Consider the following 27,768-nt stretch of genomic DNA (forward strand, 5'->3'; position numbering starts at 1 on the left):
ACATTTTATTCAATTCTGTACCACAGTGCCTGACACATAGTTCAGTAATTCTTTGAGCAAAGAATAAGTCTAAGAAATGAAGAGGGAGGGAGAAAAGAAGGAAGGAGAAGTCCCTAGCACAGTACCTGACACATAGTAGGTACTCATCACGGATGTGTTGCGTGTGTGCACCTAGCACGTAAGAGTTGATAATAGAATATTATTGACTTGAAATGTGGGCAGGTGAAACAAGTAGAATACAAGAGGGCTTTAGAGCTTCTCTAGCGGCCTGGCCTGTTTTGGAATCTGTACTTTAAGGGAGAAGTTCCACCCTCAGCACATGATGGCCTCTTCTTATCCCACAGAAGGAGCAAGCCCTCCCTCCCCAACCCCATCTTTCTCCTGAGCCCCTTGCATTACTGAGAGGCTGGAAACAAACTGACAGAAACCTGGAGAAAAGTAACTCAAGTGATTTAGGAGAATGGAAGGGCTGGCTTATGGGGCCAGATTAAAGAAGCTAAATATGTATAGCCTGCCTAAGTGACAACTAAATGGGGCGTTTGATAAGTCTATAAATACTTGGAAGATGTAAACGCCAAGGAGGAAAGGGAATTACTTAGCATGGCACAATGGAGTATTGGCGTAATGGGATAATATTAAGAAAGGGAAGATGAAGGTTGAACATCAATAAAAAGCTTCCTGACAAAGAGAACCATTCCTGACAGAGGACACTATTAAGTTACGCGCTGTGGGCCGAGGGAAGTAATGGCAGTGCCATTTCTCAGGGTACTGGCAACAGAGCCAGCAAGACAGGGCCCGAGATATGTCCTGACCGAGGCACAGGAGCCAAGCAAGTAACCTGTGTCTGCGGCCTCCGAATCCTAGAAACAGGAAAAAAGCTGCATCTTCTTGGGAGAACTCAGATGGCTCAGCCTCCTAAAGGGTCAGACCCTGTGGAGAATGGTTATACCAATCGTTCGCCCTTCCACGCCACTGCCCGAAAGAAGTCATCCAACTAAAATGGTACCCCATTTCCTCCAGGATAAAGCCCACATTCTCTAGCACGCAGTAGGAGGCCCTTCACAAGACGGGGCCTCTGCCTACCTCATCAGCCTCCTCCGTCACCACCACTCCCCGCGCACCCTCTCAGGTCCCACAGAGCTGCTCGCCATTCCCCAGACACTTCTCCAAACCTTGGCACCTGCTTGCTCCTTTTCCTACCTTACTACCTGTCAGACTTTGCTTGTTCTCTACAACAGATCCAGGTGTCACCTGTGAAGCCTTCCCTGCCTGCCCCCCACCCCTAGACAGAGTTAGTCAGCCTCTTGTGGTCTCTCAGAGCCTCCTGTGCAGGCTTCCGTTTGTGGCACTTGCTAGAGTGTGTTGTCATGTAAACAGTGTACTGCCTCCCCTACTTGGGTTCTTTGAGGGCTGGGACTGTGCCTCATTCATTGGTATGTCCTCAGGGTCTAACACAGAGCCTGGCACAAAGTAGGTAGCAGTAAAGTCTGAATAAATCAAGGAACGAGGTTCTATTCCCAGCACTTTCGGTCACTATCATTCCTTAGGCTCCCTGTGTAAATATTAGGGTGAAAGAGCTTCCAAATCTCAGTAACATCTTTGAATCATCTCCCCAACCGCTTGGCCAGCACTCTCTATGCCATTTAGACAACTATAAATAAAAACGCTCAAATCTGAAAGGCAGCATGCCATCCTCTGTGGTTAAACTCGAGACTGCTCTTTAATGGAAAGTGCTTCTGAGGGCCGAGTGAATTTTCCAAAAAATATTTTTTTCTCCTCACACAAAATCATTCGGACATGATAAGTAAAATAATCCTCCTCTGTTGGTTATGAAGATTTTTAGGTCCATCTAACCAAATCCCGTCGGGAAGTCAGGGAGAATATAGTGACAGATGATAGGCAGTGAAACTTTGAACCTCCTACTGTAAGGATAATATGTTTATTATGAAATACAATATTCACCACACTCTGCTCTGAGGACCGCATGAGATGCCCCCATGCCATTATGCCTTATGTTGTTCTGTTGTGAAATACGATATTCATTGCGAAATGTTGTGATGACTGTTCAATAAAGTAGCATGCTGTTTCCCGCTCCCTTCCTTGATTCTGAATGGCCTCAGTTAGAGTTTACTTTATCACCGAATATTTAATATAAACATGTGCTTGTAGTCGCCTCTGTCATGCATGTATATGTACGCTGGGTGGGGTTCATTTCACTGCTCCTTATCCCCCGAGCTCACTGGGACTGTGGGCCTGCTAGACGGCAGCCGCCCTCCACCACGTGCAGCACTGCTGGGGCTGCCTAGCATCCAGCCCCTTCTCTCATTGGCAGTCTTGAAGTTGAGGCCATGTCCTTAAAACTCTGAATTTACCTGTAGCTTCAGTATCAGGTGGTTGTTCTTCGAAAGATTTCTTTAACTGGGAAGAAAATGGGATACGCAGTCAAGGATTCTGACCATTTCCCTCTGTCTCTGCTACCACAGCCTTGCGGAGGCCCTCATCATTTCTCCTCTGGACTTGTGCAGTAGTACCTAAACATGTTGCCTTGCCTCCAGTACCTACCCGTCATTGCCATTCTGCAGTTTCCCATAAGTTTTGTTCTAAATCACCGATCTCATCATTATTCAGAAGTCCTTTGAAGGCTACCCTTTGTGTACTGGCCCGAACTCATTTCTGCATTCAGCCTGACATGAAAGACCTTTTATAGCCTGGACTCAGCCCAGTCTTCTCCTCACCCTCAGCTCTACTCCTTTCCACTCAAAAGAAGGTCTCTCTTAAAAGCCTCCTATACAGAGGCTGATTATTCCTCATATATGCCAAGCCCTGTCCCCTGTGCCTTTTCTCATTTTATTTTCTCTTCCTAATGTATCCTTTCCCAGTGATGCTGTATGTGTCTTTTAAGATTCAAATTAAATATTAGCTATCCTGTGTGGATAGGCTGATTTTTTTAGACAGAAAACGTAGCACATATGCCTTTGTTAGTCTCTCTTGAGCTTACACACATTTTCTAATTTGGGGCCCCCAGAGGCTAGTGTAGGACATTTGAGGTTCTAGAACCTGATTGTATGGCAGTCATTTGGGCAGTATACCATGAACTAGAAATAACAGTGTCACTTGAAAAAAAATGAGAGGAAAATGGCTTTGGCGTTGAAAGCCATTCCTTTACATACAAGTTTTCCCAACATTCCTACAGGAAATTTAGATAATGTTTTTGACAAGCGATGCTTAATTTTTACATCAAATCGAATACTGTTCCGTTTGATGTTGGCCAGAGAAGAGTGAGAAAGAGTTTCCCAAATAGTGCTGAGTGGCAAATCCTTCAGCCTCCCAGTACCCCAGGTTTTCTGGTTTTCTTTTAATGCAGCAAGCTGCTTTATGAGATCTGCAGCCACTTGAAATATGAGTTACTACTCGTAAAAAGTTTCAAGTGGATAATGAAGATTCAAGAATGAGACTCACAGGGTAGTGCAGTCAATTTTGTTGCTACTGCTTTCCAGTACATCTCTGCCATTGAAATGAATTATTTATTGTAATTTATTTCAACCATGGAAAATAAAACTGTTTTCATTGTGATGTGCGCTGTAACATTCAGAATAGACACATCACATGCAGTACTCTCAATTAATTAATTCTGAAGTTTCATTCCAACTTTATCTTCTTTATTATAAGCTATGAGACTGGCAGGTAATTCTTTCCCCAATAAACTATGATTAAAATGAATGTTTTGAGAACTAGGGGTAATGTTGGTAATGGAGAAAATTGAAACAGCAGCAACACTAGGTTGTGTATTTCCTTAGATTTTACAGTGGATGGAAGGGTTTTTAAATATTCTAGGCAATTTATCACTTGGAGGAAAACTTTTTCTCCCTTAACTTTTTGTAAGGAGTGGGTGGAAGAGGAGGGTGCTCTTAAGTTTAGATGTGGAACCGTGCAATGCTAATATATGGCCAAAGCCAGCTGAGTTAACCAGTCCTGCAGTACCTTTATTGGTAAGAAGTTTTTTTTGCCTTTTTTTTTTTTTTTTTCTTTAAAGCAAACTTAGCATTGTACAAAGGCCAAGAGGCAGGACTCCCAAATGACTTTTCAGAGGAGAATGGGTCACCTGTAATTGATTGCAATCTTGTTTCTTCTAAAAAGAGGCTCACCTCATGCATTTCATTTGATTTTTTTTTTGATTTAAAGTGCTAAATAGTTGCTTCTGTTACGAGACTTGCAGACACGATGAGAACTTAGGAATGTGCTTAATATGTACAGATACTAAAAGATTTAATATAACTTAGGTGGTGGGGCTTAGTCCAGGCAGAAAAATACTTGCTTATTTGTCCATTACTTTCATTTTTCATAACATTCCACTAATACCACGTTGCTAGACAGCAGACAAAGAAACAATTGATTCCTTTTCCCCAAAGATGACGAGTATCTAATTTGAGGAGGATCACATTTCAATATTTGCTATGCACGTGGCCTAAGAACAGCGCTTGGTAATGACAGCAACTCGCTTACTTCCACAAGCACTGAAAATCTGGAAGCTTTTCCTCCTTTGGCAGCATTCAGATTCTTCCAGGTCATAGATCTTCAACCAGGGCATGGGGCTCTGGAGAAATTGCTGTGGAGATGGGTAGAAGGTTTCTCTGCTTTTTCAGGCTCTACTACACTGTCGTTTTTGTTTTGTTGTTTTTATTGCTGTTGCTAGGGCCAGCCTTCCTCCTCCTCTCCTAACTGGCCTTCTGAAAAGCCAGTTACGGGTGCCAGAGGATTCTTGAGACTCACAAGCATCTCTCAAGTGTTTGGTGCATTTATCGGTTGTTCTCAAAACATCAGCAACTCATTGCATCAAAATCATAGGCAATCTAGCTTGGTCAGCAGTACCTATAATTGTGTATCCTACCCCCTCTTCTCATTGAGGGCCCAAGCAGATTAAGGCACCCCATTCCGCAGACACACCCTCTTGGGCACAGCCCTGATCATCCTTGCTTTGTCCTCCTCTCCCCACCTCTGTCTGGATCTAGGTACAGGGACGCTTTGTCTTTGGTCTCTCATCTCTTCTTTGGTCCATCCTTCTTTTATATAAACCAAAGCCTCCTTCTCAGCCCCTCCTTCCACCACCTTTTGGAGAAGACAGATTACTCTTGCCCCATTCCCATTTTCCATTTCCCTGGTCAACAGGGAGCAAAGTTGCAGTGTAGCTAAAAGGTCATTCAGCCCTGAGCAAAGAGGCCAGGATAGAGAGAGAAGAGCTGAAGTTCCCTAAATATGTTAAGGATTTGATCCCCATAGATCAGAGTTCATATCATCACTTCAGATTCAGTTTTGTCTTTCTGAATCAGATGGGGAGCAGAAGGGAGAAGTTTGAATTTTTTTTCACCTATTTCTTAGACTTTGTGGAATATTTTTTAGTTTTATTAATCAATATGTTCGAAGAACATGAACAATGAAAAGTGCTCACTTTATAGGGAGTATTGTAACTCGAAGAAAATTAGCTTAATTTACTAATGTTTTCTATTATGTTAATTTAAATTGCCATATACTTTTGGTGGGAGGGAAACCAGTGGTTCAGTGGACCGTGTTCCAGAGACAATCTATTAATTATGTCTACTGCTGTTCATCTTGGGAGGCTGAAAATATGTTAACCAAATTTATAAAAGCTGTAGGTGGGAGGCAAGAAGGTCTGCTGCAAACTCACCAGGAACCTCTGCCCTGGATTCCAATCACAGGGATTTCAGTAGCTGCCCGACTCTTGATCAGGTGGCAGAGTGGCCGAACAGAGGAGATACACATGGGCAGCATAGCTGGGAGGCTCACTGCAGGTGGAAGCGTGAGCCACGCCCAGAAACGAGCCTTTCCTTTCACACCATGAATCCGCTAGAAGTCTACGGTGAGGGCCAGACACACTGTGCCTCAACCACCGCTGCGGCAGTCCTGGTCCTCACCCTCAGGCAACAGCCTCCGGACTCAGGCGGGCCTGTGCACATGTCCTGGTTCGTTCCACTTCACATCGTGGTAGCTGGTGGCTGTGATGCCTTGAGCGAGTGACTGACTTGCTCAGCACTTCAGATCCCTAGTCTATGAAATGGGGATAATATCTACCTCAGGGTTAGCTGAGAGTTCCAGACAGTGTGTGCCTAACAGGGTGCTGAGCACCCAAGGGCTCTCCGTAAACGTGTCATTCCCTGCTGGGCAGTGAGAAAACTCATCAGGCACAGCTTACTCTTAGGTGGAAGTGCTTGTCATTAGAAAAGATGGTGCCTCAGCCTTTGGCCTTGGTGACCTGAAAGGCCCTAGAGAGCTCTTCCCGGCAGCTGCTGGCTAGAGAGGCAACCGTGGCTTAGAAGAGTTCTCAGGCTCTGCACACAAAAGCAGGATCCTTGGAAATGAACAATGTATTAATTTACATATTTACCCATTTCAGGTTGTAGCCATAGACTGAGGCCAGAACTTCTCTGTTTTCTGTACAGTCCCCTTTCGGCTCTTTAGCTCGTTATGCTTTGGTTGATATTTCACTCATCCTTTCCCATTCATTCATTTATTCATTTATGTATTCATTCTGTCATCCAGTAGCTATTTCCTGAGCCTCTGATAGGTGCCAGATGCCATTACTAAGCACCAGGGATACAGAGAAAAGTCCCCCATGGTCCCAGCCCCGCAGAAGTTTGCAGACCACTCTCCCGACCCCACCCCATTGCAGTCCTCACCCTGTACACACTCAAGCCACACCTCTCCAGCCATCCTTCTCCACTCAGCTTCTAGACCCACTGAGCCTCCAGCCTCCTTAGAAAGAGTACATACTCACCGTGTAGCAGTAAAGCATCCAGCACAAGCCACATCTTCGCTTATTCTGCATAGGTAGAAGATAGAACAGGAAGCATCTGAAGTGAGAGAGCATGTACTTACCACCTTGCTGTAGGGGAAGAGTGACCCAGCACATTTGAGTAGGAAGGTCCACTGTGCTTTGTGCTTGCGCTTTACATGCCATTTTAGGGTAGAAACATAGGAGCGGAGCTGAGGAGCGAACAGAGATCCGTGTAGCACAGCATTGCTTTGTCTTATTTTTCCAGATCAGATATTTGTAGCATAGCTTCATGTTTTATTTAGAAGACTACAAGATTTCAGAACAACAGAAACACTGTCATTCAAAATCCATACTAATACATGTGGCAGACCACATAGGACTGATTTTTGGACTGTTTTCTATTTTAGGGTTTTTTTGCTTGTTTGTTTGTTTGCTTATTGCAGCTCCCAGTGAGGGTAGCTGATAGCGAGAATATAATCTCGTTTATCTGTCCATAAGCAAGACGTGAAATGGGGTGCTTCCTGGAGCCATGAGATTCCGCTGGGCCAGATCAGGCAGGGTAACCATAGTTGGAGAAAAGGAACGCTAGTAAGGATTTGAGTGCCTGGGGAAGAAGTCAGTCCTCACAGCAGCCCTTCAAAGTAGTTGCCATAATCCTTCATTTTATATGTAAAGAAATAAAGGCTCAGAGAAGTGAAACAACTTGCCCAGCGTCCCAGGTTACGTAAGTGGCGGGGCCCGATTTGGCCTTAGTTCTGACTGGCTCCAAAGTCTGTCCCTGTCAAACCATGTTGGTTTTGCTTCACTGAGAGAAATTTTCTACAAACTCATGCCAAAGCCCTTTGAGAAGGAGGAAGGAGAACAAGGAAGCACCACCTGAGACAGTGTGGTGTCTGGTTTTCCTAAGCGGACTAAGCCTCATGACTCCCCTTCCCAAGTGGTCCATTCCCTGGTTGGGCAGAATAACTGCTTAGGATAATACAGTGGGTAATGTGTGTGTTTTTGGACGTAGGCTCTGGAAACTGTAGCCTGGGTTGGGCAAATTTGAAATGGCCATTCCAGCCATGACTGTAACAGTGCAGGAAGTGAGCAGAGGTTGGGGGAATTCCTTATACTGAACGCTGATAGCGCTTTGTGACTCAGTGCAGGCTGGGGCGGGCCACTGCAGAGTTGCCAAGGGCTCTCTCCTTTCAGTCTTGACTTGTTCGCATCGATAACCGCCAGAGATTTCACATTACCTGCAACAGGATTCTGTACTTAGGCATTTCACCCAGTATTCTTCCATATGGGTGGGGGACTTTCTCCAAAGGGACTTACCATACTGATTGAACTGTTTCCCCATATCCTCTAGGAGTGTTAGAAACAAGAACTCTGGAAATGAGTTGCCACGTCAATACCCTTTGAACGGATTTGCTCACTAATTTCCATTTTTCCGGAAGAGTAAAAGAGAAAAAGAAAAAAATCATCCATTTTAGCCAACTTTATTTTTAGAAAAGTATTTTATTCAAACATCCCCTTACTTATTACAGGCATAAATACATGCATTCAGACAAATGAATCCACGAGAGAACCGTATAAAGTAATTGGCACATCACTTCAGCATGCTTTGTCAGTTAGTGGAGGACTTTGGTGCCTCTAACTTTAATCTTTTCCATTAAAATATCCATTCTGCCTTCAGATTGTGAAACCCATAATATTTTAGGCTGTCTCCATGGACCTGTTAGTTTTGCTTGTCAGACTAATTTAATTTGTGGCTCTATGACTTTGGGTGGCTTGTTAAATTGTACATGGAAACACGTGATCTGCAAATGATGTTCAACATGCCAGGCTTAAGACCTGGTCTCTCCCCAGAGACACTGGACGTACAGTAAATGTGAACCTGGCAGATTTCATTTGCAACCAGCCTAACTGTTAGGATGGTGATGATGTGTGAAATGGAAGATGTTTAAGCGCATTACTGTTGCTTTTATATACCTTAAATATTTATAACACTTTTTGAAGCACTTTTTGTATCCACCGTCTCATTTGATTCTCTGAGCTTCCTTGTACTGGGTTATCATTTCCCTCTTTATAGCTAATGAAACTGAGACACAGAGAGAAAGGGTCAGTGACTTGCCTGAGAACAGGGTAAATTGGATTGCAAAGATGCTAGAGGACAAAGCCAAATGTCACCAAAACCTAGTCAGGGTGGTGTGTGTAGTAGACTTTGCCACGTAATTGCCATTTTCCCCTGCCCTCCTTTGAGGAAAGGAGCTCTGAAGTGGTGAAAACAGGAAGGGCTAGAGATGGGAGGTAAAGAGTGCAAGAAGCAGAAACTGTAGCATCAGCTCCATGTGGATGGCCACAGCTGGCTTCACTGCTCTTTGCCTGGACTGTTGCAGCAGCCTCATCTCTGGTCTCCCTCCTTGACTGTCACCTGCACAGTACACGTTCCAAATGTCCCCAGAGAGAGATTTCTTAAGTACAAATCTGAGCATGTCTCTCTTTTGCTGCAAACCCATCATTGGCTCCCACTGCCAGATTCTTCATCGCGGTCTTCCAGCCTACACTGGGGTCTTGCTTCTGGCCCGCCTCTCTTCTGCCACACTGCATTCCTCACCACTGTAGAACCCACTGTGTTCTTTCCCAGCCTCCTTTTTTGCCACTGTCTCTGCTTAGAACACATTTATGGTGAACTCCATAAACATGACCTTCCCTGTGGAGCCTTCCCTGATTCTCAGGGACCCAGAAGCATCCCTCTTTCCACTGCATGCCCACAGCAACTTAGCCCAGCCTAGTGCCTGTTATCTCTGTGCTGAGCAGTCTGCCCCAGGGAGTTTTTAGCTCCTCAAGGATGGAGGTTGTGGGAGATGCCTGTGTTCTCTTACCGCCTCCCAGGTGTCTTGAAGAATTGGAACTTAAGAAAACGGATGAGTATGAAATGTAGGAGTGAAGTGAGTAAATGAGTGAATTAGTGTATGAGGAGTGAATGAGAAGACTTTAACAGCCTGAGCCAGCAGGAAACGTGACTCCCGGCATTACCTGGCATGTGCCCCATTTCTCCCTCTTGTCTGAGAGGAGTCATGGAGAGATATTGCCCCTCCACAGCTTGGCGTCTTTGGTGAAATGAGAGGCATAAAGAAAGGTGAGCTGGGCTTTTGCCTGGTGGCCTAGTATAGAGGAAAGCACATCAGGGTTGAGAAGCAGGGACTGATCCTCTTGGCTCTGTGGCCCCTGACTTCTGCCCACCCAGAAGGTTCTCACCAAAGGTTTCGGTGGTGGGAACTCTTCCTCGGGGAGCTGAGAGTCTTTGCCAAGAGTTCCTACAGCAGCATCATAGGCTTCCAGAGTCAAAGCTGTTTGTTTGTCCAGGAAGCACCTTCATGTCTGGTGGCAAGATGTGGGGATAGAAGGTGAGCACATAGAAGGCCTGGGACTTGGGGGGGGGGCGGGGAACTCTGAGCCAGCGCATCAGTGTCTTCATGTGACTCTGTCTTCTAGATGATGTCTGTCCTCATGAATACCATTGTCTTCGAAGACTGTCGGAACCAGTGGTCAGTATCCAGGCCTCTCCTGGGGCTCATCCTGCTCAACGAGAAGGTGAGTGCGGTTGCAGGAAGGTCCGCAGGAGGCGACCACTGGGAAGAGGGAGCAGCTATACACCAGGCCAAGCTGTGACAAAGACAGGGAAGCCAACCGAGCTTGAGCTGGGACCTTGAGCACGCGGGACAAGGCCGTTTTCCCCCAGAAGGCCCTTCCCTAGAGGCCTCAGATCTCCTTCAGTTAAGTAGGGGCCTCACAGTAGCTTTTCTGGCACCTGGAGCCCTGCGCTGGACGGGCGGTTTGCTCAGCAGTGCTTCCAGCGCACCCTCACCCCCCTCCCTGTTCCAGGAGATTGTGGGCAACAACGCCTTTTGCCCCTTCCTAGGCCTCCCTTCCTTTGCGGGATCCCCACTGCCCTCGGTGGTAGCAGTAGCCCCTCAGGGCCAAGCACAGAGGCAGCACCCTTCATCCGGAGCGCAAGTCTCCAGTCCTTAAGTGCACGCACCACTCTGGGCTGCCTCCCAAGTTCTCCAGCTTCCCCTTGAACCCACCCCTGTCTCCCCAGCAGTCAGTAGGAACAGTGCATTACTGCTCGGGAGAATGAATTGTCTATACAATAAGAGAGTACTGGGGAAAAGGACAGTGAGATTAGAGGCAGCCGCATACATTAAAATTCAAACTGAAATCCCAGCCTTGGAAGGAAACTAATAGAAGAAGAAAATATATCAAAAAGAGAAGAGCTGTCTCATCATTCACCTGTGCTGAAGTATCCAATTTTAGCCACATTCAATAGCACTGTCATTCATCTTCCCTCGGTGTTATTGTGATTTAAATCCAAGCTCTATAAGAGAGAGCAGTTCTTTTAAAATGATTGAGAGGGAATAAGGGCAAATTCAGTGTTTAGAAAAAGCTTATGACATCACAATATTATACTTTACTGATGGAGGTAATATTTCATGGTTTGGGATGAAAAACTAATAATTTTCTATTTGGTGTGAGTCACTGCATCATTATAAAAGGGAAAAATAAGTAGTTCTGTGCATTCCCAGTCTTGTTCGGGAAGACATTGTGGTTTAAGTGTAATGCCTCTGATATATAGTATTTAAGTATTAGTCTGACTACATATTAATTATGTGTGTTTTTGATGTGAGCTGTTTTAATGTATGATGGAAATTAAATATCATTCTGTTTGGGCTTGGAAGGATAAACACGACTGGCAAAATGTTGTCTTTGTGCTGAAATTAGGCTGTTTCCAGTGATTAGGAGCTGCTTTTAGCATAAGAGTTTGTGTGTGTAAAAGCCCACAGACATCAGCAGAGAAGAAAGGGCTGTGCAGTTCTTTGTGACCAGGTGTGACAGGTGTTTTTCTTAGTGCCAGAAAGCTCTCCCAGGACTAAGCGAGTCCCTGTAGTACCCCACCTCAGCAGAACAGACCCATCCTAACTCGGGAGGACAAGGACTTGGAACAAAGCCTGGGGTCGTTTGAGGGGTAGTTCACTGAAGCCACCGAAGACGAAGAGGCCTGAGGAGGGACCCTGGACTTGGTCGCCCAAAGCGCTCCTTGGGCATTTTTAGTTCATTTCTTCCCCTCAGCCTAAGAGGTCCTTCCTCTTTCAGCCTTTCTGTGATTATTGTTGATGAGACTCAGGAAGACCTTTATGTGCTTGGTCCCCCACAGAGGAGGCAAGGACTCCATCAGCCTAAATTGTTCCGTGACAATAAAGCAACTATAGGAAGAGATTTTTATGAGAAGGGATAATACAGTTTATACTCAGGAATGTCTCTGTTGCTTTGGTTTTCTCTAAAGGCTTAAAGTTCAGAGGGGACCCGGACCAAAGCCCCTTTGAGAGTTAGGAGCCCTGAGCACTTTGGAGGTGGTCTAGCCCTCCCCTACAGCTCTCCTCAGGCCCCAGTGTGGAGCCAGAGTTCTGACACTTGTTCTGTCTCCCAACAGTATTTCAGTGAACTGAGGGCAAGTCTGATAAACAGCCAACCTCTCCCCAAGCAGGAGGTCCTTGCCCAGTGCTTCAGGAACCTAATGGAAGGAGTGGAGCAGAACCTGTCTGTCAAGAACAGAGACAGGTAAGCAGCGCCCCATAGTTTAGCATCTCTGGGGTAGGTGGACGTTCCGGGATTGCGCTTAACACAGCTCACAATATACTGATGTGGCTTTTCTATTACACCTTGTAATCCTAGACTCAATTTAGTTCCATCCGGTAAATATGACTGGGTAGTTGCTTTCTTCCAAGCATCACACTAGGCACTGTAGAGCAGCGGTCCCCAACCTTTTTGGCACCAGGGACCAGTTTCGTGGAAGACAATTTTTCCGGGGGGCGGGGTTCAGGCGGTAATGCGAGCGATGGGGATAATGGAGATGAGCGATGGGAATCGGCAGGTGAAGCTTCAGTTGCCCGCGGCCCAGGGGTGGGGGACCCCTGCTATGGAGGATGCAGAGATGAATAAAATGCAGCCTTTGCCCTTCAGCAGTTTATAATCCAACAGGAGAGAGAGAGAGAAAAAATAACTAATTGAAAAGGTTAAAAGAAGGAAAGTTTAGATCTGCTATGAAGGACAAAGAAAGGCCTCCTGGCATTTGAGCAAGCATAGGCTTTGAGGTCAGACAGACTCCAATTTAAATTTTATCCCTGCCCTTTATAGGCTGTGTGGCAGTGAGTAAGGCAGTCAAGTTCTCTGATCCTCAGTTTTCTCACCAGTAAAACAGAGATGATGATAATTGATTGTGACCTTTAAATGACAGAATATAGTAAACATGGTACCCAGGACATATGATGCACAGTAAGCAGTTCCTTCCTCTGCCTGACCTTTGAAAGTGGTTGGTTTTGCAAGAACAGAGACAGGTAAATTGCCAGTGAGATCCTGATGAGGAACCCAAACTTAGCACCTATGCCTGAATTCATTCATTCATTCATTCATTTAGTTCATAAAATTTTATTAAGAATCTGCTATGTGCCAGGCACTGGGGATACCACTGAGGAACTAATTGTTCCAGGTTTTTGCCCTCACGGAGCTTCTAGTGGAAGAGACAGGCATAATGAATGATGGAGAGAGAAAATGTTTTCAGAAAAAAAAAAAAAAAAAAAACTTGCCTCATGCTTTTACAAAAGTGGCAGCATTCAAACACTGCGCCATTTGAAATGCACATTATTAATCATCCCGATAGCCACAAGCCAAAACCTGGGCTTTGGTAATACGAGGCCAAGTCGGATGGGCTCTGTGGACGTGTTCATTTGACTGCTTGTTCTGAGCCAAGATCCTCTATCAGGCAAAAAGGGGCAGCCTCCAGGGCTAGGAGGAGAAGAGACTTCGTGAAGGAAGAGGGGACCCTTCCCTATATGCCTCGGGGGGGGGGGGGAATTGCTTCACCTGAGGCTTGGGAATTTGAGTATTGCCTCCTGAGCGGCTCTGTGAAATGGTGTCAGACAAGCTCCTCGTTTAGTGAAAGTACTAGCTAGCAAGGACTGCGTGTTTTCCATGTGCCGGGCAGGATGTTGAGCACTTACAGGCATCGTCTCACTTGACTCAGTAAACTCTCCCTTCCCACAATCCCGTAAGCTAGCTACTCATGTGGGGCACCAAGACAAGAGATCACCCAGCTTAGAAGTGATGGGGCCAGGATGTGAGCCCAGGTGGTCTTACCCAGTGCCCCCTCTTTGTGAAGCACTTAGTTTGGTTTCCTTATCTGCAAACGAGGATACCGACACCTACTTTGGAGAAGACTTGTGATGATTAAACGAATTTATATGTAAACTCAACCAGTGCCAGGCACATAAGCTTTTGTTCTTTTCTTTATATTCCTTACCATCTATAATGTAATTTGACTTTTAAAAATAATTTTTAAATGGTATAACCGCAGAATGCACCCCTCGAAATGGTCAGAGTGTATTTGCTGGTAACCCTTGTTTTCCGGGAGGGGAAGGAGGAGGGCATGCTGCTGGCGGAGCAGTAGTGGTCGGTGAAATGGGAGGAAGGAGCTCAGCCAGCACCTAGGCCGTCTCCAGGGTCCTGAACTCCGCCGCCAGAGCTTCACAAAGCCTCGGCCTTGCCACTGCCCTCAGCCCTTTCTTACTCTTTCCACAGGTTCACCCAGAACCTCTCGGTCTTCAGAAGAGATGTGGCAGAGGCCCTGCGCAGTGATGGCAGCACCGAACCGTGCAGTCTGGACATGATGAGCTGACCCGACTTCTGACCGTGTGCCGAGCAGCTTTTATCAAGAGACTTGTGGGTCTGGATCCCAGGACAGTGATGTTGGCTAGCCCAGGGGAATCTATTTTTCAAAACAAACAAACAACAACAACAAGAGTCCTACCTTTTTATAAGCCTGGCCTAATTGTAAGAATTTATAATAGCGCACAAACAATGTAAATTCAGTCTTTGCACTGAAAAAGCAAAAGATGTGTTTTCAGTCTTTCTATAAAACAGCATTTATCTTTGTTCTTATAATGCTCTGAAAGGGTGTAGAGACAATATTTAACCAAAGAATATAATAAACCAGGTTTACGCCTAAGTGTGTACTAGTTAATGGTTCTGCAGTCAAGGTTGTGAATTTGTGAGAGATGCAACCTTCAACATAGATCCCGGATTGAGACAAATATACCATTTGAACCTGTTAAATTAGTAGTTTGTTATGAGTCTGGAAAAAGCAGCACTGGGGACTCTGAGCTGTGGGCACTTAAGAACGAGCCTGGGAGCTCTCCAGAGCATCCCACAGGACTGCACACAGCCCTCTCCGCCTCAGCAGCGTCTGACAAAGTTGAGAGACAGTAACACAATTAAATGACTTACAAACAACGTTTGCTCTTCACTGGCATAAATCTGAAGTGGTTCAGTCTAGAAGAATTAAGCTGTGCAATTACTGCCTGCAGAGATATTTCTTCAAAAGCAGCTCTGCCTTCTCGGGCCACCCAAAACAGTTCTAGGTGCTAAAGTATAGATTTTCAGAGGATGTGGATCAGCTGGTTTTCATCCTTCCACAAAAACTCTTACTACTGTGGGGACTGCAGCTCGGCCCAAACCCAGGACAAGGAGGAAGCCTTTACAGTTTGTGAGGGACTGGAGCTAGGCTATTAATTTGAGATTGCCACTGTGAGATGGCTTTGGTGTCTCACCGCTCCGTCTTCATGGCTCAGGCTTGTAGTAAATATTGTTCCCTTTATTTCTGATAAGACATGAAAGGTTGGCCTTACTGTTGAAGAAGAAGTAAATCTACAAGCTCCTGTTATAATCTCATTTCTCAGACTAGTATTTCTTGAAAAGTTTCTTGATAGCTGAGTTTTACAACAGGCTTGTCACAGAATAGCAAAGTCACCCAAGTTTATCTCAAAATGTTTGTCTTCCGTGTGTGAACCCAGGAAATCAGGGAAAAGTGTGTGTTCTAGGTAGGGTTACTTCTGGTATCTAATGGAGAAGGAAGCCTCAGCCTTACACTATGTTTCGTTAGCAGTGGGATAAATTTCCACAAGAAGGCAAATTCTGAACTTCATAAAACCTCAACTGTTTAGAGAAGTCTGACTTGAGAATTTTCTATTTCTCATGGGCTTATTACTGTACACTACTCATCCCCAAAAAAACCCTTCATAGAAGACCTATCCCCTTCTGACACTGTTTTTTGGTTTGTTTGTTTTTTGTTTTTGTTTTTGTTTTTGAAAAAGGTCCAAGACCTGGGAGTTCCCTAGTGGCCTAGTGGTTAGGATTCCGGGCTTTCACTGCCATGGCCCGGCTTCAACCCCCAGTCGGGGAACTAAGATCCTGCAAGCCGCGTGGCGTGGCCAAAGTAAGTAAATAAATAAAAAGGTGCAAGACCTAAAAGCACCGTATTATTTGCATTAAAATGCTCACAAGAAAATCACCATGTGTACTTGCTTTTCTTGACCACATCGCCAAAGGTCGCCTGGTGGTTTCTCCCCAGCCAGGAAAGGCTCAGTCTTGGCCTTGGAGAGCTGCTGGGGAGGAGGACTTGTCAGGCCTGCCCCAGCCCGACTTGAGCAGGGCCTGCTCATGGCGCCGGGGTGTGCAGAGCACACGGAGAGGCAGCGCGCGCAGCAGGGAACAGACTCAGCAAAGCGATGGAACGTCTGCCGTGCCCTCCTCATCTGACCTCTCACTTAGTCCTCACAATAGCCCTGTGAAGGTGGACAGCATACTCCCACTTTTCAGGTGAGGAAGCTGAGGCGCAAAGGTGGTACACAGCTTACACTGGTCACACAGGCAGGATTTGACCCCAGGTCTGTGTCACCTCAAAGGAATTCCTGGCCTCTCCAAGACCTGTATTTGAGAATGGTGAGTTGAAACCAGTTAATGTTTACATCCATTACCATGTGTTTTTCAGAACTCTGTTGCTGTGTAACAAACGACCCCAACATGTAGTGGCTTAGAGCAGCACTGCTCATCTCACAGTTCCTGTGAGTGCTCTGCCTCAGGGTCTCCCAGGCTGCAGCCAGGATTGTGGGCCAGGGCCCTGATCATCACCAGGCTTGCCCGGAAAGGACCTGCTTCCAGCCCCCTCATGGCTATTGGCAGGAGTCGGCTCCTCGCGGGTTGGTGGACCGAGCCTCAGCTCCTCGCCAAGTGGCCTTTGCACAGGGCGGCTCACAACTTGGCATCTCGCTTTACCAGAGCAAGAGAGAGAGAAGCACAGCAGTCTGGAAGTCTCAGCCTCTCATAACCTAATCGCAGAGGGGCCACGCATCATTTTTCCTGTGTTCTCTTCATTGGAAGTAGATCACTGGACCAGCCCACACCCAAGGGGAGGGGTTACACAAAGGCGGGAGGCAGGGGTCTTCGGGAGCCATGTTCAAAGCCACCTGCCACGACTCCTACCTGGCCTTTGCTGGAGAGGTTGGGTTTGGCTACAGGTTTCTCCCCTGAGACCTGGAAAGGAATCCTGATTCTCCCTGGAGAGCTAAGTTCCGTTCTGTGCCCTTTCTGAGGGAGGAGGAGGGAGTGGGGAAGCTGGGGTGTTTGCAGAGCACGTCAGACTGCACACTCACCCCCTGTCCCAGTGGGTCCTGGTTTGGAACTGCTCCCCACCCACTCAGGCCAGCCTTGCCAGAGTCGGCCTTGGTGAGGGATTGCGGGGGCTCCAGGGGAAAGCTGGAGTCCCCCGTGGGAGTCCTCTGCAGGGTCATCCTATCCCAAGGGTAAAACAGGCACTCAAGGGCACACCCAATCTTGCGGAGCCTGCACAAAAGAGAGCTAGTTGGATCTGTTACAGAGCGGTCTCCAACCTTTTTGGCACCAGGGACTGGTTTCATGGAAGACAGTTTTTCCACCGTCAGGGGTTGCGGGGGCGGGGGGGCGGTGTGGGGGGGCACGGGAGGATGTTTCAGGAGGTAACGCGAGCGATGGGGGGGCAGCAGAGGAAGCTTCGCTCGCTGCCCCGCCGCTCACCTCCTGCTGTGCGGCCCGGTTCCTAACAGGCTGCGGCCCGGACCGGTATTGGTCCGTGGCCTGGGGGTTGGGGACCCCTGTGTTACATGCTCCAATCAGATCGCAGGTGAATGTGACTTACACTCAGCAACAGGAAAAAATAAATGATCCTGGCAGTTCCTCGGGGTCTGCCACCTACCCACAGCATCTGGCCCAGAGTGAAGAGGAGAGGAATGCGCGGGCCGCTGCCGGTGCACCTCGCCCTTCTGATGAGCTGCTAGCAGGCGAACACGTCTCGTCCACGCTGTGCGGGGCTCTAGGTCAAGCCAACAGCTTCAGCTGATAGTCAAGCAAGAAACACTTTGAAGGTACTAGGACCGCACGCCTTTTGCCTTCTCCACTGACTTAAGAACCTGACCCCTGAGAGCTGTATCCTGCTTGTGGTCTAGATGTTTCTGTGTTTTCTGTGCTTTCCAATCAGGCTTCTCTAGAACAGGGGATGGGGGTGCTGCATGCACCGTGTGACGATCGGAGCAGCCAGAAAAGCCCTGTTGGCCCCTGGCCCCCCTTCCACTGGCCCTGCCAACCTAGAAGTGCCTTTGGGTTATGGTACTGGAAGCCCCTGTCGACATGCGCAACTGACCTGGCACTGGCTGTGAGCTGAGCTCAGTGACTGAGTTAACTACCAACAGAGCTGAGCGTGAGAACAAAGAACAGGGTAGGTTTGGTGAGAGAAACTGGGGAAAGTGGAAGAGCTGACATAGGGGAGCCTTGTCCAAAATGGAGGCCAGTCCAGCAGTGTAGGCGAGGCAGCATTTGAGAGAACCCAGCACCTTATGGCGAGGAGGCAAAGAGCGCCTGGAGAGCGGGGCGGGGCAGAGTAGAGGGAGACAGTGAAAGTCCCAAGATGAACATTAAACAACTGGAACCACCATCATTTAATGAGCACCCACGAAGCACTGCAAATCATGATCTCATTTAAATGTAATGCTTACCAATAAGAAAGTCAAGTAAGTATTGATATTATCCTCATTTTAGAGATGAAAAAACTGAGACTAAAAGACTGACCCGAGCCACACAGCTAGAAAGTGGACGAGCCAGGATTCAAAGTCAGGTCAGCCTGACTCCAAAACTCATGTTTCTCTTCCACTAACATCCCTTAAGCTAGGTACTTCACCACTGGGCTTTGGAGACAGTTGGGTGGGGAGGTGCATATGGACCCACCGCGACCCCCAGATGGGGCTGATCACTCCCCAAGAAAGGCCAGTCCCACAGAGCCCCTTGTGTGCTGTGTCTGTGGCTTCTGCCACTGATTCATCCTCCTCCCTGAACTTTATAAAATCATTCTTGAGACTTTTTAATGTTTTATTGAGGTGTAAGTTTACAATGACAGCAAACCTTTCAAACTACAGCAAGAGTAACCTGCCTCCTTGGCATATTAAAAAATAATGTTAGTGTGGGTTTTTACATCCCATAGGTTGGATTGCTCATAAGAGTGCTTCCTTGACAAGATTCTTTTTGAGGTTTACAGAAAGCGTAATAAAATATGTAAGTTACATTCCCACAAACAAAAGCTATAACATAAGTTATTTATAAGCGTGAGATACAAACAGTATCACGATAAATAAACCATAAGGGTACCTGCAACATCCATCTTAATGTAATTTGCCCAACAAAAGTGTTGAAACGAAGTCAAATTTAGTAGAGAAATCTGTCAGGAAGAAAGGAAAGTTGTAAAACACAAAATGGGGACAATGGCTGATGGGGTGGGAACAAACAAGGGCATGAGATCGGGTGTGGAGGCACCTCAGAAGGCCACGGTGCCTGCCCTTGGTGCCTGCCCTCGCCCCCTGAGCTCCCAGCAAGCCCTGCTACCCACAGGCGCATGTGTCACCAGCCCGCACGAGGGAAGGAATCTCCCCTCCCCTCCCCCTTCCTGTCTTATACCCTCTCTCCTAACCCCCAGCCCTTTGGCAGCTCCCTCAGGCTGCTGCCAGCCTCCCTGCCAGGCTGGGCCATCCTCGAGGCCAGGGCCTGGGTCTGACTCAGCACAAGGATCCTGGAGATCATTCGTTCGCTCATTCATTCACCTACCACAGATAAAGCAGTGAACGAGGCAGAGTCTCTGCCTTCAGAGAGCTGGTGAGCAGGGGAAATACGATGGGTTCCAAAGGCAATGAGGCAATGATGAAAATAAACAGGGATAGACAGTGGCTGGGGGAGAGGAGGGCTGCTTTAGAGGATGGGCAGAGAGGCAAGAGGTGGCCTGGGCCCTAAAAGGTGGAAAGGCAGGGCTTCCCTGGTGGCGCAGTGGTTGAGGGTCCGCCTGCCGATGCAGGGGACACGGGTTCATGCCCCGGTCTGGGAAGATCCCACGTGCCGCGGAGCGGCTGGGCCCGTGAGCCATGGCCGCTGAGCCTGCGCGTCAGGAGCGGGAGAGGCCACAACAGTGAGAGGCCCGCATACCGCAAAAACAAAAACAAAAACAAACAAAAAAGGTGGAAAGGCACCAGCCGTGGGCGGAGCTGGGGGAGGCGAGTGCTGAACTGAGTACAGGCGAATTACTGGACACACTTCTGACCCCTTCGTCCTTATCCCTCGTCTGACCTTGCTGTGTGCTATTTAGTTTAATACCGCAAACTCTTAATGACCATCCAGTGGGCCCTGGGCCAGCCCCAGGACATGAACTTGAACGCCACCAACACCGTTCTGCCCTGGAGGCACTCCTGGAACAGTGGGGGACACAGAAGTGAGCCCACTGCGGCCGCCCTCACGCCGCTCCTGGGATCCTTCCCCTAGACCACCCACTGATTTCCTATGACTTCGAATCCTTACTACCTGCTCCCACAGCAAAAATGGGGGTATGAGGTAAAGGGAAAAGCACGGGCTTTGGAGTCAAGACAGTCCTGGGTTCCAATCCCAGCTCCAGCCCTTCCCCACCGCACGCCCTCTAGTCCTCCTCATCGAGGGAGGCAGCGATGAAGAGCTCAGACTGTATTACTCCCACTATCAGATGGGGAAATGGAGGCCCAAAGTTGGGACATGGTCCAGAAAATTGGAGTATGTGCTCAGTAAATACTTGAATAAATGAATGGATGAGTGAATAAGTTTGGGCAGGTGTCTTTAGAGCCTTCCATCATGAGAAATAGAAGGGCCCCTAGAGATTCCAAACTAGGGGGTGTGAACTAAGGATGGAGGGTGGGCAGGTAAGCAACCTGGGACGTGGCGTGTGTGCCAAATTGATGTGTTTGTGTCTTTGTCTATGGAAGTGGTCCATAATATTTTCATCTATCTTGCAAATTCGCTTGCTGACCCAAATATGTTTAAGAGCCCTGATTCAAACCCTACCCCATTTTACAGACAGGGAAATTGATTCCCAGTTTACACAGGAAGTCGGCGGTAGAGTGAGCCCGAACTGGGTCCTCCTGCATGTGGACAACTGGAAATGCCGACATCCTGACTCTCATCCCTAAATCCCCCCTCTGTCTCCTATATGACACCCAGCAAGACCTCCAGCAGTGCTATCCCTTCTCCCATCTTCTGAATCGGGAGAAGGAGAGGATGCACTCCATCCTGGAAGTCTTTCTGGCCTCATGAGTCTGAGCCACCAGCTCCCAGATCTTAGAGATTTTCTCATCTGTGTGTGTGTGTGTGTGTGTGTGTGCGTGTGTATCTCCATCTCTGTCATTGTTCAGTTGATAGCAGGTAAGAATGGACAGCAAAAAATTACAATTTCAGGAACACTAAATACATATCAAACAATATTTGGCCAAAACAGTGCTCAGAGGAGAATGTCTGGCCTTAAATGTATTTAATAAAAAACAAGGAAGAATGACCAAAAGGAACTAAAATTTCACCTCAACAAACAAAGAAGAAATTAACAAATAAAAATAAAGCAAACCGTTCCTGAAGGAGATGATATTTTAAAAGAGGATAATGAAATAAAAGTCTTTCTTTAAGACCAGTAAAATAGACAAACCTTTGGCAAATATGATCAAAAGGCACAACTGAGTAACAGCGAGAACGAGACGCAGAGGATGTCAACACAGATTCAACATGGGGGTTTCAAAACAGGAGAGAATCTTCCCACAGTGTTACAACAATGAATTTGAAAACTTGGATGAAATGGGCAATATTCTGGGCACCGGCTTCTGAATTTGAGCAGGCGTCTCAATCACCTGGGGGGCTTGTTAAACACAGAGTGCTGAACCCAACCCCAGCGTTTCTGATTCAGCAGGTCTGGGCTAGGGTCCAAGAATGCGCATTCCTAACGAATTCCCAGGTGAGGCTGATGCCGCTCATCGGAACACACATTGAAAACGCTGTCCCAGAAACTGCTACCCGCGCCATTTACTCCTTTTCCTGAGCTGCCTGACAGCTCTGTTCTTTCTGGGTTGGGAAAGAAGGGGGGGTTTGTGCCCAGTGGTCCAAAGCGCCTACTGCTGGATGCCTGAGAAGCTCAGGGTCCCAGGCAGCGGGGCACAGTGAGGTGGAGCCCTTCCCTACCCCAGGCGCTGTGCCGAATGCTTACTTGAATGAGCTCATTCAATCCCACGATGTTGGTACTGGTGCTTTACCAGATGGGGAAACTGAGGCACAAAGAGACTTCCCTAGCCCACAGCTGATAAACAGAGGTAGGAATCCAACTCTTAAGCACTGGGCCACTCACCATGCCCTGGGAGCAATGTTGGCCACACCACCCACATCTTCTCCCTATCTCTGTGCCTGCCCACCTACGTGTGCAGCGTGGGCCTTGCTATTCCATGTAACAGAGCCAGGAAGCAGCAAAGACAGGCCTGGGATCCAGGGATCTGGAAGCCAGGAAGGAAGTGGAGCTGCTGGTGGAGAGCCTTCACCGGCCTCTGAGTCAGCGTGAGTCTCAGAACTCAGCCTCAGTCAGCTCATCAGGTACAAGATGGGGTTGAGAGCAGCCCTTTCCACACAGGGTTGTCGTGAGGAATAAATAAGTGCCCCAGCCCTTGCCTGGCATGTGCTAAGTTCTCAACTCACAGTTGCTCTATTGTTGCCATTAAAGTTATTATTACATAACCGCCAGAGTGTCTCCCAGGCAATTCCACAGACCTTCTCTCATTTACTTCTCACAGCCACCCTGGGGGTAGCTATTACCCTTTCTGTTTTACAAATAAGGAAAATGAGGCTCCAGGAGATGCAAGAGAGACCCCACAACCCCCAGGCCCCCCAGTGGCAGAGCCTGAGTTAGAAGCAGGAGGCCCCCAGCTCAGAGCAACAGCGAAACTCCATCTGAAGGTCCTGGTCTGCAGAGGGCAGTGGAGGAGGGCTTGCCCAGGGCCCAGGAGCCCTGCTCTCCTCACCCCCCTCTGCCCAGACACCTCATTCTCCCCACCCAACACTGAGGTTCTGCCAGGGCCAGAGACTTGCCCAAGGTCACAGAGGGGGTGTTGACTCAGGCTTCCAGGCCTTAAGATTGTAAGTCCTGAGGCCTCTCCTTGTTGGGGGCACATTACTAGGAAGAATCTAGTAATTCTGCTGCCCCCTGCCCTTCCTGGCCCCCTGAGACTGACCCCACCGTAGACAAATACACCTCTCTCTCCAAGATACTGAGCCTCCGCAAATAAAATAAAACCGCAAACAAATAAACAGGCATCTTAAGAATAACACATCAACTGTCACGCTGGGCGGGTGGGGAGGGCAGCCACAGCTTCCTGTTTCCTATTACCTGCCAGGCCCTAACCCCGTGCGCTCTCCACATCTCACTCGCTGCTCGAGACCATCTCGCAATTCACGCATTCTGTTTTACAAACGAGGAAACCAAAGCCTAAAGCTATGAGTCCCTTGCTCAAGGTCACTCAGCTAGGATGTGACCTGGCCCAAATACAAACACCCTTCTGGCCAATGGAGCATCCCAGCTCTCACCACATCGGCAAGACGAGGAGCACAAGGGAGGCCCTGCTAAGCGGTCAGCAGTCAGTTTGCACCTAACGATTTTAGAATTAGCAGGTAGAAAACGATTCTGTAAACCTTCCCTGGGGAGACAGATGAGACTGGGGGGGGGGCTAGGGGGGTTGGCCGCCCTGCACGCCGTCCTGTCACCGGTGCCCCTTGGCCCGCCTGCACAGCCTCCGAGGGCGCGGGCAAAGCAAGGAGTGGTCTCAGCGCCCAGGGTTACCCAAAGAAATCCCGCTATTTGCTCTAAATATGACCCTCCCCCGTCCTTGCCCCTCGGTAATCCCAGGTCTCGACACCTGCCGCCCCTCGGGCAGGTCTCCCCGCGGGTCCACAGTCCCGTCCATCCTGCAACGAATTTCGAGGGACCGGATCTCGCTCCCCACCGGGCGACCCCGGGTCCCGTTCAGCCGGGCCTGGCACGCGTGGGCACCTGAGAGTCTCGCCTCGGTCCGCTTGCCGGGTGGGTGCCAGGGAGCGTCTCTAAAGTGGCTGCGACGCCGCGGCCGAAGCCCGGGCGGGGGTGAATTCTCCCCAAGCGGGTCGGTGTCCTCGGGAGCGCGGGGCATGCTCCGGTGCTGTCCTCACCCCGCGCGCAGGCAGCGCACAGCTTGCGCCCCACGGTGCGCCCCTTTCGTTGCTCCCGAGGCGGTGGGGTGTCCAGGACGCTGCCGCGGATTCCGCAGGGTCGTTCCGGAGTTGCAACTCCATTGTAATTGAAAGGATTCATATTGTTTGGGTTTTGCTCAGATGAAAAAAAAAAAATTTTGGAAGAAAACGAAACCCCCCTCAGCAAATGACAATTTCACCAGCAGAGCGCCCTGCCCGCCCCGCTCGGCGGCGGGGAAGCTGCCCCAGCCGGGAGGAGCGGGGAACGTCTCCTAATTGCAGCTTCGTTAGATTTCGGGTTTGGGAGGCTGTGGTTCAGGCGCTAATATCCGCCGCCCATTATCCCGGCTAATAAATTTGACCTATTGTTCGTTTGTTAAAATGATGTCACCTTGGAACAGTCCCTAAGCTCCTATTTCCATGAATTAGGCCTTTATTGAAAGCCAGGAGCCAATGGGAGGAGAGAGGCTTGTTGATCGCAGCCAATGGCTGCGGCGGGAGAGGAATTAGCAGCGGAAACTCCAGGTTCGGTTCAAGAAAGATGACACAGAGCCTGTCGGGCCCGCGCACTCTTGGCAAAGTTTCAGTGCGACGAGAGGCGCCGGGCGCTCCATGGCCGCGCCGTAACGGGGACCCAGCCGCCTCCCCGCCCAGCCCAGCCCAGCCCTTCCTCCCGCCCAGGATGGAGGCGCCAGCCAGCGCGCAGACCCCGCACCCGCACGAGCCCATCAGCTTCGGCATCGACCAGATCCTCAACAGCCCGGACCAGGACAGCGCACCAGCCCCGCGGGGCCCCGACGGCGCCAACTACCTGGGAGGGCCCCCCGGGGGCCGTCCGGGCGCCACATACCCGTCTCTGCCCACCTCCTTTGCCGGCCTCGGCGCGCCCTTCGAGGACGCGGGATCTTACAGTGTCAACCTGAGCCTGGCGCCCGCCGGCGTGATCCGAGTGCCAGCGCACAGGCCGCTGCCCGGGGCCGTGCCGCCGCCTCTGCCTAGCGCGCTACCTGCCATGCCCTCCGTGCCCACGGTCTCCAGCCTGGGCGGCCTCAATTTCCCCTGGATGGAGAGCAGCCGCCGCTTCGTAAAAGACCGTTTCACAGGTGAGCAGGGTGTCCAAAAAGGCGCCGGGCCTCGGCCCTCCCGGGGCCAGAGGCGCCGCGCCCTACGTGCTTCACTCGGGGAAACGGTTCCGGAGGCCCAAGTGCGGTGGAGGCCTCAGCGCCCAGGGCCCCGGGCAACCATAGAGGGGAGAAAAATCAGAGAGTTTGGGGGAAATAAGCCTGTGCCCGGGGAAAGAGGGGGACATCTCCCAACCGGCTTGGTGCCGCTGGGGACCCTCGGGACCAACGAAATAGCGTAGTACTCTGCGCCCCACCGGGCGGCACCGGGTCCGCATGGTGCCTGAACGGCAGTCGAGCTGGGCCGGGCTTCAGGGGGCCTCGTGTGTCTCCGCAGCGGCGGCGGCGCTCACGCCCTTCACCGTGACCCGGCGCATCGGCCACCCTTACCAGAACAGGACGCCGCCCAAGCGTAAGAAGCCGCGTACGTCCTTTTCTCGGGTGCAGATCTGCGAGCTGGAAAAGCGCTTCCACCGCCAGAAGTATCTGGCCTCGGCCGAGAGGGCGGCGCTCGCTAAATCCCTCAAAATGACGGACGCGCAGGTCAAGACCTGGTTCCAAAACCGGAGGACCAAGTGGCGGTGAGAGAGGCCTGGCCCGGCCCACCTTGCACCGGCCCTTCGCCCGCCCCGCGCCGGAGCCTCGCGTTCTCCCCACCCTGCGCTACCCCCTACTCGCCCTCCTAGGGCTGCACCTCCCCCCTCCTTCCCAGGTTTTATCTCCCAGCTCGCCCTCCCGCGCGCCTGTCCTCATCCGTGTCTGGAATTCTCCTCCATTCCCATCCCTGTGTCGCTTTCTTGAGCCTCTCCAACTCTCTCGGTGTTTTATTCGGTCTCCTGCGCTCGCTCGGTTTCCTCTCACCTGCCCCCCGCCAACACCCCACCCCATCCCGGGCCTCTCGCGCTCCGCTAAACCCTCCCGCTTGCCCCCTGCCCTTCCGATTCCCGACAATCCGCGCGGGGCTCCGGGTTCCCGCTCTAGCTCCCCATCCCGACTCCAGCCCTGTTTTTATCCGATCGCTCTTTCGATCCAACCCGTGAACGGCGAAGCGATCGCGTCCTGCAAGAGGGGTTTGAGACAGAGCCTGGGAGAACCGGATGAGGCTGACCGGACCCGGGGACACCGCGAGGTGCAGAGCCTGCCCGCCCACCCGCGGACCCCAGTGACCCGGCTGCCTGTAGGGCCTAGTCAGTTACACACACGCCCTGCCCTTGTTACCCCGCAAAGAAACAATCTTTGTTGTTGGCGAAGCCACAATACCCGGGTGTGCAAGTGGGCGGCGGGCGGAGTTTCCTCCCGGCGATCTCCCCGCGCACAACAAAAACAAACCATCCCAACCCACTCCGCGGACCCGCGGGTCCCCGGCGCACAAGGCCGGCGGGGAAGCAGACTGACTCTGCGCCTCGAGGCTCCCGGCTGGCCTTGGCTCCCGGGCGGGTGGGGGCCCCGCCGGCGGCCCCGCGGTGCCGGGTGCCTGACGGTGCTGTCCCTCTCCCTCCCCCGGTGCAGGCGGCAGACGGCGGAGGAGCGGGAGGCGGAGCGGCAGCAGGCGAGTCGGCTCATGCTGCAGCTGCAACACGACGCCTTCCAAAAGAGCCTCAACGACTCTATCCAGCCCGACCCGCTCTGTCTGCACAACTCTTCGCTGTTTGCTCTGCAGAATCTGCAGCCCTGGGAGGAGGATAGCTCCAAGGTCCCCGCCGTCACCTCTCTGGTGTGAGCCGCCAGCGCGCACCGTCACCAAGTATCGCCGCCCCGACCCGGCGGGGCGCCCCGGCCCCCCAGCCGGTCTGGGGGGGAATCGAGGCCGAGATGGGAAGGGCCAGCCAAGCTCAAGTAGGCCCCGGGGCGCGGCCGCATCCCCGCCGCCTGCGGAGGGGGGCTGGGCCCGGGCTCCGCGCGACTGCACAATCCGAGCCCCCGCCCCGCGCCCAGTCCCGCCCGAGGCCCGGGCCTGACAAAGAAAGCGCCTTACGTTTCTCCGCCCCTCGCCCGCAGCCCCCGGGCCGGGCGCCTGTATTATACTTTGTACTTTTGCCCAAACGTGTAAATAATAAAAGTTTTGGCTTTTTTCTTTAGAAACCGGCCACCTGCTTCCCCCGCGGGGGCCACTGGAGGAGGGGCGGCCGATCAGGCGACTGGGGGAAGCGCCAGGGGCTGGGGCACCCTGCGTTGAGGCTGGGTCCACCCTTCTCCTTTTCCGTTCCTTTTATTTAAGTCGTTTTATTTAATAAAAAAGTTAGCTATTTCACTTAACGCCGCTTTTATTTCGTTTTCGTTCCAATAATGCTCGGCGACTCCCGACCCTGCGCCCCACCCCCTGCGGCGGTAGAGGCCGAGCGGCGGTGTGCGGGCGAGCGTCCACTTCTCCGAGCCTCGTCGGTATTCGCCTCACCTCGAACCCCGGCTCGGGGC

The 27,768-nt window shown here is 50.3% G+C and overlaps 2 protein-coding genes across 4 annotated transcripts in view; both read left to right on the forward strand.

Annotated features, from left to right (window-relative positions):
* The window catches only part of RANBP17 (RAN binding protein 17), a 315,657-nt gene extending 299,155 nt beyond the window's left edge, over nt 1-16,502 (forward strand). Inside the window, exons 27-29 of one of the 3 annotated variants that reach the window (XM_022595127.3) lie at nt 10,271-10,369; nt 12,267-12,394; nt 14,411-16,502. In XM_022595127.3, coding sequence (XP_022450835.2) covers nt 10,271-10,369; nt 12,267-12,394; nt 14,411-14,507 — 324 coding nt within the window. In that variant the 3' untranslated portion in view covers nt 14,508-16,502. The remainder of the gene's footprint in view (nt 1-10,270; nt 10,370-12,266; nt 12,395-14,410) is intronic. The other 2 variants (XM_022595128.3, XM_022595131.3) reach the window with 2 other exon arrangements.
* An 8,067-nt stretch (nt 16,503-24,569) lies between these two features.
* On the forward strand, nt 24,570-27,098 carry TLX3 (T cell leukemia homeobox 3). The gene is made up of 3 exons (XM_022595210.3): nt 24,570-25,335; nt 25,691-25,934; nt 26,863-27,098. The coding sequence occupies exons 1-3, from the start codon at nt 24,774-24,776 to the stop codon at nt 27,071-27,073; spliced, it is 1,017 nt and encodes a 338-aa protein (XP_022450918.2). The 5' UTR covers nt 24,570-24,773; the 3' UTR covers nt 27,074-27,098.
* Nucleotides 27,099-27,768: the final 670 nt, after the last annotated feature.

Source organism: Delphinapterus leucas, chromosome 3 (genome assembly GCF_059928025.1).
Source record: "Delphinapterus leucas isolate spDelLeu-1000000601 "Yukka" chromosome 3, BTC_Dleu_Yukka2, whole genome shotgun sequence".
Lineage (NCBI taxonomy): Eukaryota > Metazoa > Chordata > Mammalia > Artiodactyla > Monodontidae > Delphinapterus > Delphinapterus leucas.